A 14,194-nucleotide genomic window follows, 5' to 3' on the forward strand; every position below is an offset into this window, starting at 1 on the left:
AGCCTCTCTCAAGAGCTGCCCCCTGGAAACGTCTGTCAGGTTTCCTAACTCCTCTCACTCGGGGACTGTTAGTAACCACCTACACCCCAGTGTTAATGTGAGGTCTCAGCGGCACAAAGGAGTAGGGGGAACGCGAGCAGGCGCCTCGCAACCACAGAAACCAACGGGCAGCCAGCCCGCTCCAGCCTCGACGCCGGGGGCGGGACCTGGGCGCTTCAGGGCGCAGGCGCGTCCGCCCTGGGGCCACGCCCCCTCGTCGGCCAATAGGAGGCGGTGGCCAGGAGAGCGCGCGACTTCAGGAGGTCCCTCAGTCTCCGCCGACCACACCGCCGACTGGGACGTATGACGTCACCAAACCGCGCCGGAAGTGCGGAGTCTGCGGAACGCAGCCTGCTGTAAAGGAAGGAAGTTGGCCCCGGAGCGGCCTGGGCCGTGTGGGCAAGGCCGCGGGCGGCAGCAGCGGCTGCTTCGGCCAACAGAGGGTGGCGCGATGGGAGACGAGATGGATGCCATGATCCCCGAGCGGGAGATGAAGGTCAGAGACTGGCCGGGGCCTCCCTCCCTTCCTTATTCCCGGCGTCGCCCTGGAGCCCCGCCGAACGCCGGAGCGCGGGGGCCGGCTGTCCCGCTTCCCGCTTCCTGCTTGAACATTTTACCGCGTTCAGAGCTCTCGCCCGCGTCCTGGAGCGGGCTGCCGTGATTAGCCCCACCGAATCCGTTTTCCCGTCCCTGGTTGGTCTTGTGCGCGCCACTTGAGTTACCCTAGTTACTTCCACGTGGTGGTCGGTCAGAGTAGTGGTAGTAATTGCTGTTTAAGAGCGTTCTCCGTGTGCCGGACACTGTGGTCATAATCAGCGCGGCAACCCCGCGCGTAGCTGCTCATAACGAGGAGCACATGGAGTCTGGGGAAGTAACTTAACCCAGAGTCACGTTTGACAGGGGGGCTGAAATTTAGGTGGTGGTTTCTGTTTTTATTTTTTAAGACCCTCTCGCCTCCACTTTCCCTGGTCTCCTTTTGTGAAGTGGTCCAGGCTTGCGTAACGCGGAGCCGGGGTTCGCCACCTGTTTTACGAAACCTGTAGCGACGTGGAATAGAAGGACTATTTTGGTATTGGAAATAAGCGTAAGGTCAGGCAACGAAAGAGAGGGGCAGGTGATCCAAATGACGGTTGTAAGTAAGCTGCAGGAAGCGTTTAGGCGATTGAAGACGTCCCTGAAATGTGTTTAGGGCGTAGTAATCCATCCCATATGTCGAGTAGTGATTCCCCCTTGAGAATGTCACCGGGGGGGGGGGGGGGCCCGGAAGGCGCGGGGACCACCCGCTGAGAGTGTGCGGATTTCTCAGATAGGCTGGGGCAGAAGGGAAAAAAAAGGTTCCAGAACTACAGACTTAGAAGATGATCGTCTCCCTTTGAGTTACTGATTATACCAGAAAGGAAAACTTCCCTGGGACCCTTTGTCCCACCGGCTCTCCACACACACGTGACCGTGACTCAACTAGGCTATTTGGGATTATCAGGATGAGAATTAGAAAAATACTGAAAATTTCATTCTACGCCGGCGTGGTCTCATCTGGAAAGCTGTGTTTTTTTTCTGGTCGCATACTCATTTAGCATTAAAAGCATTTCAGTTACTCTTTTAGTAGCTATGAATAAAGAGCAAAGCTAAGGAAATTGGTAAGTGGAGTGTGTTAGGGTTCCCATACAAAACACCATACATGTACAAACATGTTAAGCTGAGAAAGGCTGTCTTTGGCTTTTGCCCTTTCGGAACATAAGCAAAAGGGGGTTCGCCTCCTTTTTACCAAAACCTTGATGTAAGATCAATCTGGAATTCAAGAAAAAAAATCAACACATCTGGTACAACGGAACATAGTGATTGGTAAACCTATGGAATTCTCACCGAGAGGTGACACCCACTGAAAATCGTCTTTTTTTTTTTTTTTTTTTTTCAACGTTTATTTATTTTTGGGACAGAGAGAGACAGAGCATGAACGGGGGAGGGACAGAGAGAGAGGGAGACACAGAATCGGAAACAGGTTCCAGGCTCTGAGCCATCAGCCCAGAGCCCGATGCGGGGCTCGAACTCACGGACCGCGAGATCGTGACCTGGCTGAAGTTGGACGCTTAACCGACTGCGCCACCCAGGCGCCCCGTGAAAATCGTCTTTGAAGGCATGTAGATCAGTTCGCGGAAGGCTGGGTGAGACAGGCAGTCAGGAGGTTGGGGCAGGCTCCCAGGCCCTGGAGTGCTAAGGAGCGTGCAAATGGACGGAAATGGAAACGGAATCGGTGGTGGATGGAGGTGGCCCAGGATGTTGCACAATTAACGGGGCACTTGTGGGAGTAAAGCAGAGCGTTGTGAGGTGAGGCTGCAGACGCAGACAGGTCAAGCCATGCCTGGCCTTACAGCCTGTGCTAAGGGCTTTGGACTTGTGTTTGGATGTCCTCAGAACGCCTAGGTAGGCTTATAGGTCTTGACTATTAAGAGATTGGCCATACCCATCCTTTTCCGTGGTGTTTTGTTTAGTATCTGATGCAGGTAAGACGGCTCCTGGGATCCGGTCGTCATTCTGTGGCCATCATGTCCACGTACATGTTTGTCAAGCACCGCGCTGGCAGTTCAGGCTAACGGTGTAGTTGGGTGATGCCTCGATATTTCACAGCAGTTACTGAGGACTCCTCTGGGTCATGAGACAGTACTTACCGTCAAGCAGGACAAGATTATGAATGATCAAGTACAGCACCTGTGGTTAGGGCAGTAAACTAGGAGTTGAGAAAAGGAAAATACCAGTGTGAATTGGATTAGTTAAGGAAGGCTTCGTGAAAGAATTTTTAAAACGGTATTTAATTCGATAAACGTTGCTAGGTCCTCTGCCGGGCACCGCAAACGGCTGGGTTGTACTAGGATTAGGGCTGTTGGACTATCATGGAATATCTTTTCCCGGAATTGACCTTGGTTTCATCCTTGACGACAGGATTTTCAGTTTAGAGCCCTGAAGAAGGTGAGAATCTTTGACTCCCCTGAGGAGTTGCCCAAGGAACGCTCGAGTCTGCTAGCCGTGTCCAACAAGTATGGCCTGGTCTTTGCTGGTGGAGCCAGCGGGTTGCAGATTTTTCCTACCAAAAATCTTCTTATTCAAAATAAACCTGGTGACGATCCCAACAAGATAGGTAAGTTACTTATTGTTTGTTGCCTAGTGGAGAGAGGGGTGTAGTGAAGGAGTCTCTTTCCCAAGAAATCATTCTAGTATTAAAATTAAAGTGGCTGTGAATCTTCAGGTTGACCCCCAAGAAGAAGTTCTAGGCAGGAAGCGTTTCTGCTTGTTCTGCGTGACTAGGCTTCAAAGTGCGCTTGTATGTTTATGTAGATGTAAAAATTGTTTCACATACACCTTAGACCTGGTAAAGGGGTTACAGCTTCTGCTTCTGCTTTGTCTTTTTTTTTTTTTTAATCTTTTCTTAGTTGATAAAGTTCAAAGCTTACTGGTTCCTATGAAATTCCCGATACATCACTTGGCCCTGAGCTGTGATAACCTCACACTCTCCGTGTGCATGATGTCCAGTGAATATGGTTCCATTATCGCTTTCTTTGATGTTCGCACATTTTCAAATGAGGTAAGCTACTGGCAAAGGGTAGCATCAGCATGGGACCTACAAAATTTGTCTGGTATTGAGTCATAACCTAGAAATTCTTGGTTGACTCTGGGAGTCTTTTTTTCTAGATTAAAGTAGGGGTTTAAAAAAAGGCATTAACTGTGGGATCTTAGACCTTTGAGATAGAAAGGACTTCAAGAAATTCTTCCCTAATACCCGCCCCAAGGTGTTTTTTTTCTCACTTACAAATGAGAGAGCCCACGCCCAGGGAGCTTTAGGTGACCTGCCCCAAGGCTGTAGAGTTCATAGTAATGTCAGAAGTTCCCATATCCCGGTCTCCGGCCTCCTCTGGCAGTGTTCTTCCATTTCTAGCAGTTTGGGAATGATATTGTCAATAATCTGAGTATTTACACTGACTGTGTGCCAGGCCCTGTACTGGTGCTTTATAGGCCTTGTCCTCGTTCCTAAGTACCGTGGCCTCACAAAGTAGATGCTGTTGTCTTCATTTTATAGATGGAGAAATAGTCCCAAAGAATTTAAACGTGCAAGGGTCCAACACCATTAAGAAGCAGAGCCAAGATATAATCTAGTGTTTGCTCTTTACTGATTATTTTGCATTTGTGTATTCCCCTGCTGGAAGTTCTTCCAGTGTGCTAGGATAATTGACTGCCATTTTCAAAGTTGTGTTGAAATTGTCTGTAACAAATAGATTGCTGCGTAGAGCTGATTTGTTTTTGTCACAGTCGTGGAGGAAAGTAAACTGTAATTTGAGAAAAAACTTGCATATTCAGTAATTTTCTTCGACTATTAAATGTCTATGTGTTTATTAATTTATCAATTTATTTTTGCTCCTGGGCATTTGTTTTAAAAGGCTAAACAGCAAAAACGCCCATTTGCCTATCATAAGCTTTTGAAAGACGCAGGAGGCATGGTGATCGATATGAAGTGGAACCCCACTGTTGCCTCCATGATGGCAGTTTGTCTGGCCGATGGCAGCATTGCTGTCCTACAAATCACAGAAACAGTGAAAGTGTGTGCGACTCTCCCTTCCACGGTGGCAGTAACATCTGGTGGGTAATAAAGGCTTTCACTCCGTAACATACAATAATGGTAATCTATTTAAAAATTAATTTCTGGAAATAAAAGCAAATGGGGTTTTTTGTTGTGTCTGTTGTTATTTGGTAGAACTGGAGAGTATTCTTTATTTCCATAGTTCACATTCTTAAAGCCAAACAGCAGACAGGATTTAACTTGAATGTGTGTAGCCGTTCTGGAGAAAGAAATATTTTGGTACGGCTAGTTTAGAACTGTGTTTTTAATTTTTTGTTTTATGTTTATTTTTGAGAGAGAGAGCATGCGCACGCTCGCGCGCGCGCGCACACACACACACACACACACACACACACACACGTGCAAGCGGGGGAGGGGCAGAGAGAGGGAGACACAGAATCTGAAGCAGGCTCCAGGCACTGAACTGTCCGCACAGAGCCCAACGTGGGGCTCGAATTCACGAACCTCAAGATCATGACCTGTCCGCCCAGAGCCCAACGTGGGGCTCGAACTCATGAACCGCGAGATCATGACCTGAGTGGAGGTCGGATGCACAACAAACTGAGCCACTCAGGTGCCCTCGGACTGTTTTTGAGAATGATTGTTTCTGGATCCTAAAGAGTGGTGGATGGTACACTGAAAGCCATTTTGTACCTTCAGGGGCAGACTATTACCAGTGTCAAACAGGAGTAAGAGAATGATTTCTCGATACTTGAAAACTTTTTCTATTCTCCTTATCTAAAGACTACAGAGTCTTCTGTACCTTCCAGCTTTCTGGACAATACTCCATTGACAAAACATTTGAAACAGTCGACTTAATGGCCCAGTGGTAAATCATAATTGCCTTGTATCATCAGCATGATCTTTAAAAAAATTTTTTTAATGTTTATTTTTGAGAGACAGAGAAGACGAGCGGGGGAAGGGCAGAGAGAGACACAGAATCTGAAGCAGGCTCCAGGCTCCCAGCACTAAGCTGTCAGCACAGAGCCCGACGCGGGGTTCAAACCAATGAACCGTGAGATCGTGACCTGAGCTGAAGTCGGACCCTTAACCAACTGAGCCACCCAAGGGCCCCAATTTTTTTTTTTTTTTGTTGAAAAAAGATGATCCTAGAGTCTTCCATGGGCTGATCAGGGAATGGGAAGTGGTGATTAAATGGCTGTTTCGGGACAGATCTCATTGGTTTGCTCCATTTTCTTCAGTTCCTAATTGACAGCATTTTCTTCTTTGCTCAGTGTGCTGGAGCCCCAAAGGGAAGCAGCTGGCTGTGGGGAAACAAGATGGAACCGTGGTCCAGTATCTTCCCGTAAGTTGTACTTCAGAACGGTTCGTAAGTTACCCACCTTTGGTGGGTAGTTTGGGGTCTCGCTGGTGTTTCTTTGTCAAAATGTGATTCATGCTCGTTACGACAAATTCATCAGTACACAAGCAAGCAGGAAAGAGGGGAACTCCTCCTGTCTGTCCCATAGTCTTTCCAGAGGCATACTCTGTTTTCTTTAGCGGTAGCCTCCAGACTTTTCTGGATGCTTTTACAAATAGTCTGCGTGTAGATGCATTATACATCTGTTGTACACACTGATAATAACGCTACACCGTGTTCCCTGGCTTTACATTCCCAGTACATTCTATAAGAACGTTCCATCAAAACGGTGATAGCATTATTTGTCAGCTAGCTGAGTCCATCTTAAAGGTTCAGTTTCTCTAATTATAGAAACTAGAGAATGGATGCTCCTGTCACTCTGTCACCCCCTCCCTGTGGTCTTCCTGGGATAATATTCACAGATACTCTGCAGTATAATTTTGGCAAAGAATCCATATATTTTGGGTCGAGCGTGGATGGCAAGGAGGCGTTCGTAGGCAGTGCTGAGACCTGTGTTGCTGTGAGTTCCTCCTTGAGATCCCTTCTCTATGGGGTGTGATAGCAGTGGATGTCTGAGTTTGAGGTTGACGGTTTACTTCTTAGGGTATCGCAGAAAGTTGTTATCTGAAAGTGGGTATATATTCCGTCAGGGCGTTAGCTTGTAAAAGGATAATAGGATTGGCTTAATTTTATGGGCTTGCTCTTTGCCTTTTTTGTTTTAAATGTAATCGTTTTCAGAATCCTTCTTCTGACTCTTGATCCGTGGAGCCACTTCATTCTTCGGAACGGCTGGATAGTAGTCCGCTCTGTGGACGCGCCATAATTTACTCCCCCGTCCCGCTATTGCTGGCTGTCTGTGTCAGCGTGGGTGGCTTTGCTGCCATAAATGGTGTTGCCTTGCGCATCCTCCCTCTACGCCTGCACGCATTCTTGAGAGATTTCTGTAGGTTGGGGTGCTGGATGTAGGCATTTCCTCTTCCCTGTGCTGTCTCCTGGCTGGGAACATGAAACCTAGTGGTTTCTGGGGAACATGCTGGATTTGATGGAGTTTCAGCGGCTCATGTGTGTTTCATTTGACACTCTTCCCCCCCGCCCCACCCCAAATCTCTTTCAGACTTTGCAGGAGAAAAAAGTCATTCCTTGTCCTCCGTTTTATGAGTCAGATCATCCTGTCAGAGGTAACCCATCTGCTTTTCTTTTCTTTTTCTTTTTTTTTTTAATTTTTTAATGTTTATTTATTTTTGAGAGAGACAGAATGTGAGTGGGTTAGGGGCAGGGAGAGAGGGAGACACAGAATCCGAAGCAGGCTCCAGGCTCCGAGCCGTCAGCATAGAGCCCAACGTGGGGCTCGAACTCACGGACCGTGAGATCATGACCTGAGCCGAAGTCGGATGCTCAACCGACTGAGCCACTCAGGCGCCCCACCCATCTGCTTTTCTTACGGGGCCAGCCTGTCACGAGGTGACACTGTATTACAGAAATGTCAGATCATGTGATGTATCTATACACCCGCCCAGGGAAGTGTTAGTGCCTCCTGCATGAATACTCTTCGTTATCACCGTTGGCCGGTTAAGTCAGCACAACAGCAGTCCTCTGGTAGACACCCGTGTCTCATGGTACATGATAGTAAATGGATTCTGACTTGTTACTAGGATTCTTTCAAAATTTGCCCTGATCATAATCCACCAGGAAAAAAAAAAAATCCCACTTTGGGATGGATTTGGGCTTCCTGCATCTTTGTATCTGTGAATTATATTTAGTCAGTAAAATCCGGACCTTTGTCAAAACTATAGTCCTCTGACTTTTTTATCCATGGGCTGTTAATTTTTTAACACGCAGGAGCTATTCCCAAAGTGAGATGCTTTATCAGAGTGTGTGTATTTCAGTTCTGGATGTGCTGTGGATCGGTACTTACGTCTTCACGATCGTATATGCTGCTGCAGATGGGACCCTGGAAACTTCTCCAGATGTGGTGATGGCTCTCCTCCCGGTACGTTTGTGAAAGGGACGTCTTTGTTCTTTGACAGCCACAGAGGTCTTCTAGTAAAGGTTAAGGCTTGGGCTCCAGCTTCCTTTTGCTGGCAACGGTGGTACGACTTCAGGCATAAAACTTGGCACCACGGGCCGTGGGGGCCAAAATGATGGTGTCTTCTTTTTTTTTTTTTTAATTTTTTTTCAACGTTTTTTATTTATTTTTGGGACAGAGAGAGACAGAGCATGAACGGGGGAGGGGCAGAGAGAGAGGGAGACACAGAATCGGAAACAGGCTCCAGGCTCCGAGCCATCAGCCCAGAGCCTGACACGGGGCTCGAACTCACGGACCGTGAGATCGTGACCTGGCTGAAGTCGGACGCTTAACCGACTGCGCCACCCAGGCGCCCCAATGATGGTGTCTTCTTACAGCATAATCTACCGTTTAGTCGTAAAGCGAAGAAAATCATAAAGCTTGCTTTCGCTTACATTGTAAACTATGAGTCCTGGTAGGTGTCAACCTGATAAGGGTATTTGATTGATTGATTGATTGTCAAGTTAGCTAACATAAGTGTGGTCTTGGCTTCAGGAGCAGCCGATAAAGATATTTTAGAAAAGCAAGAAAATACCTTGATTTTTAAAATTCTTCCACTTGTTTATACTTAACCAGATGTTTATCAGATGCCTGCAGGGTGCTAGGCACTGCTTTAAAGCTGAGAATACCGTGGTGACTGAGGCAGGGTCCTTGCTTTTGTGGGTCTTCTATTTGTAACGAGTGTGCTAGTCATAGTCAGTAAAGAAGTGCAGGTCAGGGAATGACAAGGGTGAAGGAGGGAACAGCGAAGGGTTCGGGCGGATAATGACGGGGCTGCAGTTCAGACTGGGTGCGCGAGGAAGGCCTCTGAGGAGGAGCCCTTTGAGCGAGAATGGAATGACCTGAGGGAGTGAGTCATTTTGAAAACCGGGAAGAACATTAATAACAAGATCTACAAAATGTGACTACGTTGCGGGGACATTTAAAAAAAGACAAATGAGGCAGCGCATATACTTTCCAATCAGTACTGGTTTTCAAAGTCCATAAAAACATTTAAAACTACATAAATAAATGTCTAAATATAACAGAAGTGGGAGTCGCACTAGATCTGTTTCGCAGCCTTGTTTCAGTGGTAAATCGTAAGCATCTTTTGAAGTCCTTGAATACCATCTATATTTGGCTTTTTGGACAGATGATTTATTTAGCTCTTCTTCCGCTCCTGGATCCTCAGGTGGTTTTCAGTTTTCCTGTTTTAAGGAATACCACGATACGTCCTTTGGTGTACATTTTATGTGATTGTGTTTATCTTGTAGGATAAATACCTGGAAGAGAATTTGGTTCAGTGATATATGCTCTTGTTGCTAAGGTTTTGAAAACATTGCCAAAGGATCTTCTAGAAAAGCTACAGCAGTTTCCATTCCTGCCACCAGCGTGACTCCCAGTTGCCCCAGATGAAGTCCTTATTTGAAGAGCCCGTTAAGATGTTCTGTTCCCAGGGAGAATATCAGCTCTGGCATTTATTGATTCTTGGGTTCCATGTCCTGGGCTAGAAGCTTTATATGTGTCATTTTGTTTCACACTTAAAACCTCCTTTGACGGCAGTGAAGTGAGTTCCACAGGCCCACTACGTGCATAAGAAAACGGTATCAGAGAGGCTGCGGGATCTGTCCGTGCCTGGCCCACAACCAGAAAGTGACAGAACAGCGTATATACAGTTCGGTTCAGTGGCCACCATTCCCGTGCCTTGTACTACTCCACTCTGCCTTTATATCGTGCCTGTGGACTTGGACATAGATTTTTGGGTGAACTTTTTCATAAAACTTAAATGGTTTTGTTTTTTGCGATCCTTAACTGTGTAGAATGAAAGAAAAAGTGCACATGGGATTTTTTTTTTTTTCTCCTTTTGTTTCTGGTAGAAAAAAGAAGAAAAGCACCCAGAGATATTTGTGAACTTTATGGAGCCCTGCTATGGTAGCTGCACGGAGAGGAAACACCATTACTACCTCAGTTACATTGAAGAATGGTGAGCCGAGAGCCCGAGAAGGGTTCCTCCTCTCTCTGTCGGGTCCCACCTGAACCACTTGGTTCCCACGTTGAAACTCTTTTCTGTAGGAAAGGAGAATGGAGAGTCGAGGTGCCCCACACATATTTTCCTCTGATGCTGGATAATGTCTCTCTGACTCCTGTTTCCCCAGTCTTGAATTATCTCCATCGAATACTCACTGATCCTAAAAACCCCGTTTTCTCAATAACCCCGGTGATGACTTGACGACGATACTGATATGTAAGGAACATATTAAAAATTTCCCTCAGAGCAAAGGGCTTCCTCTTGAAAGGTAGATAGCTTGAAGCAAAGCTTCTGTCCGGAATTTCACCAGATTATTCTGTTGACAGGGCGATAGATTTATTGGGAATTCCGACCTGATTTTGTCATGTCTCTCAGAAATGGTCAGGCAGTTGGCCGGCTCTCCAGGGCTTTATCCGGTGAACTAAGGTTAAGCTTTGTATCTAAAATCTTCTCCCCTCTCGTCAGCCACGTAGGAAACCTCACCTTCCTCCTTGACGTCTTGAGGAAGTCCTCATGGACGCTACCTCAGGCTCAAGTCGGGTTAGAACTGTTGCTGTGTTTTAGTTTAATGGCCTTCCGCTTTTATTTTTCCAAGGGACTTAGTGCTGGCAGCATCCGCAGCTTCAACAGAAGTCAGTATCCTTGCTCGACAAACAGATCAGGTAAATTTCACTCGCTTGTCGCTTCTCCGTGATACTTTTCTGAGAAAGACTCTGGAGGGAGTTAAAACTATGGTGAAGGTTTAGATGAAGCCACGTCCCTTTGAATGAGTTCCCGGGTGACAGCAAAGCTGACGCTTCACTGATGTGACCGAGCGCCTCGGGCCAGGTGGCTGAGATGTCACAATGGACACATGTGGGTTTCAGACTCCACTGTCAGCCAAAGCCCTTCTGTCCTTTCTGGATCCGCTCTTGATCTGTGGAAACATACGATGAGGTCTGCTGTCAACGGGAGCACGCCTCGATGTAGGAGGTTTTTCTGCCTTGTTTTGTTTTATCACCTTTATTTTTTCGCTCTTGCTTGAACCTGCCCCTTCATTCAGTCAGCTATAACCCATCCTTGATTAATGGAGAGAAACATGCAGATCATACCAAATTGTGACTCATCAGGAATATTTTGTTTCACTTTGGGGCCGCCTAGGTGGCTCAGTCGGTCAGCTTCCGATTTCTACCAATTTCGGCTCAGCTTACGATCTTGTGGTGTGTGGGGGGGCATCGGTTCGAGCCCTGCATCGAGCCCTGCGTGGGGCTCTGTGCTGACGGCTTAGAGGCTGGAGCCCGCTTCAGATTCTGTGTGTCCGTGTTTCCCTCTCTTTCTGCCCCTCCCTTGCTGTGTTCTGTCTCTCAAAAAAATACATTTTTAAAAGTTTTTAAAAAGGGAGGCACCTGGGAGGCTCAATCGTTTGAACGTCCAACTTCGGTTCAGGTCCTGGTCTCACCATTCAGGAGTTTGAGCCCCGTGTCGGGCTCTGGGCAGAAGAAGGCTCAGAGCCGGGAGCCTGCTTCGGAATCTGTGTCTCCCTCTCTCTCTGCCCCTCCCCCACTCACGCTTTCTCTCTTTCTCTCTCAAAAATTAATAAACATTTAAAAATTAAATTAAAAAAAAAGAAATATGTTGTTTCACTTTGAAAAACCACCAGAAAGCTAAAAGCCCATGCAAGTAAGTGCCCACCTCCTTTCTTGCACTTCGTCCTCCTTGCAGACGAACGACGTGGGCTGAGGTGGTTGTGACGCCATCCGAAACTGTGGTGGGTTACGCGGAGTCACCACAGAGCAGATGTGCTGAAACGGAAAAGTTTTCTTGAAACTGGCGCCTGGAATTTTAAAGAAAAACTTTTTTTTAAGTTTGATTCATTTATTTTGAGAGAGAGAGAGCGCATGAGCAGGGGAGGGGCAGAGAGAGGGAGAGAGAATCCCAAGCCAGCTCTGCACGGTCAGTGCAGAGCCCAACACAGGGCTTGAACCCGTGAACTGCGAGATCATGACCTGAGCCGAAATCAAGAGGTGGACGTTTAACCGACTGAGCCACCCAGGCATCCTGAACCTTGAGTTGAAAAATGTCTCGTGCACCCCACACACAGATACATATTTCTCACCAACCGGTCAGTATTTACCCATCATTGTCCACATGGCCAGGTGGTCCTGTGCGTGGCTCTCGTGGCGTCTAGGGTGGGCCACTTGGGGGTCACAGGCTGAATGAAGCGGTCTCCTCTGAAGTCTTTGATCGATTTCAGTGACAATTTCTTAATATCACGATTTTATGTCCCAACACCCTTTAAATATACTTATGTTTTTGTTTCTTATCAAGACAGTTTATGTATGTGGTTAAAAAATCAAATTCTAGAAAAGGCCTTATAAACGAAAAAAGTCACCCCTGCCCTACCCTGTCCTTATCCAGTCCTGTTTAGAGGACTTTTTTTTTTTTTTTTCAAACTTGTAGCATGTTTTTCTTTTAAAAGCTAACCTCCTTATCCCTAAGTAATACTCTGCCTTATCACTAGATAGTGATTATTAATTTTAGACCTTCTTGGCTGTTGTGGCAGGTGAGGATATAGCTCACTTGAGGCCCTGAAATCTTTGTCCTTCCCTTACTAGGGTTACAGTCCTATTGTAGTTTCTTCTGTTGGCTGGCTCTGCAACTATAAGTAACATTTTTTTACCTTCATTTCTCATGACATCACCATACACGGTGAAGTTCTCTGACCTTGCACTTTGTGGGAGGAATACCTTCTCCCCAACCCTTGCGTTCAGCACACCTTCCCCCACTCCTGCCTTCCAGCTCTTGGCATTCTGTGGCTCGTCTTTGGTAAAATCAAAATTGGTATTGTTCGCATTCTGTTCCGTAGTGATTATCAAGTCTTCTTTATTTTGAAAAATTTTTTTTTAAGTTTATCTTGAGAGAGAGAGGGAGAGCGTGAGCGGGGGAGAGGCAGAAAGAGGAAGAGAGAGAATCCCAAGCAGGCTCCACGCTGTCGGTGCAGAACCTGATGCCGGGCTCAAACTCGCAAACTGTGAGGTCACGACCCGAGCCAAAACCAAGAGTCGGACGCTTGGCCGACTGAGCCACGCAGCCTCCCCCGGTCTTCTTTATTTTGTGTGTAGATTGTTTTTCAAAGTTGACATCAATTTTGTTTACATTATTATGAATGTGACTGTTATTCACACCGTTGCAAAGTCATGGAGTACGACTGCGTTCCCTTTCCTCAACAGCTTTTTACTTTTCTGTTATTCATGGAGCATTATTATTCCCCTTTGATTCATGCTGCCCAGTTTGGGTCAACACTGAAAGTTAGACAAATGTGATTTTTAAAAATCAGAAGTTATCTATTGGCGGGAATACAGCCCACTCAGGCGGACAGGAGCAACAGGGCAGTTTATGGGAAAGACGTAGTGGTTTCTCAAGGACCCCAAAGGCAGGAAGGGGGACCAGTGTGAGGAAGCGATGCCGCGATCTGGGAAGACAGGAACTAAGGGTGCTTCTGTCTCCGTGGATGAGCAAGCATAGAGCATGTGGCCAGCTTTATTAGCCACCTTGCGGAAGACCGCAGTAGCCGTCAACTGGAGGTCCTGGTCCCGGTCCCACGTTTCCAGGGGCAGCTGCTGACTGGTTGGTGCAGGTATGAGATTCACCCACCGTATTTCGGAATCTCCCTGGTTGGGTTGGACGGTCCCTCGGAAAGTGTTCATGATAGCGGTTATTTGTTCCCGAGGCAGAGACTTGGTACGCCAGGGGCAGATAGGTTGATTTGGAATATTAACCCCTCACTTGCTAGGACGCTCATGGCTTTTAGACCATCTTCCCAGATTTCCGACTCTAGTCAGCAAAGAAATCGAAACCGAGAGGTTTTTTTTCCCCTTCTCTTCTGTTTGAACGATGGTAGGAGAACCAACGCAGAGCTCTTACCAACACAGCGTTTTCACCTTCTGCTTCTTTCTTCCAGGTTAATTGGGAATCTTGGCTCCTGGAGGATTCTAGTCGAGCTGAACTGCCTGTAACAGACAAGAGTGATGACTCGCTACCCATGGGAGTTGCCATAGACTATACTAACCAAGTGGAGATCACCATCAGTAAGTGTGGTCCGATGTAGTTTAGTTGCTGATCGCGGTTGGTATTTAA

The 14,194-nt window shown here is 46.9% G+C and overlaps 1 protein-coding gene across 4 annotated transcripts in view; it reads left to right on the forward strand.

Moving 5' to 3' along the window:
• Positions 1-365: 365 nt before the first annotated feature.
• Positions 366-14,194, forward strand: part of NUP214 (nucleoporin 214) — a 95,215-nt gene continuing 81,386 nt past the window's right edge. For all 4 annotated transcript variants that reach the window (XM_019420787.2, XM_019420789.2, XM_019420790.2 and 1 more), the window contains exons 1-10: positions 366-535; positions 2,977-3,172; positions 3,465-3,616; positions 4,467-4,665; positions 5,881-5,951; positions 7,120-7,183; positions 7,892-7,995; positions 9,927-10,033; positions 10,674-10,740; positions 14,019-14,145. In XM_019420787.2, the coding sequence (XP_019276332.2) occupies positions 491-535; positions 2,977-3,172; positions 3,465-3,616; positions 4,467-4,665; positions 5,881-5,951; positions 7,120-7,183; positions 7,892-7,995; positions 9,927-10,033; positions 10,674-10,740; positions 14,019-14,145 (1,132 nt within the window). In that variant the 5' untranslated portion in view covers positions 366-490. The remainder of the gene's footprint in view (positions 536-2,976; positions 3,173-3,464; positions 3,617-4,466; positions 4,666-5,880; positions 5,952-7,119; positions 7,184-7,891; positions 7,996-9,926; positions 10,034-10,673; positions 10,741-14,018; positions 14,146-14,194) is intronic.

The sequence above is a fragment of the Panthera pardus genome, unplaced genomic scaffold (genome assembly GCF_024362965.1).
Source record: "Panthera pardus isolate Hobbes unplaced genomic scaffold, ASM2436296v1 HiC_scaffold_20, whole genome shotgun sequence".
Taxonomy (NCBI): Eukaryota; Metazoa; Chordata; class Mammalia; order Carnivora; family Felidae; genus Panthera; species Panthera pardus.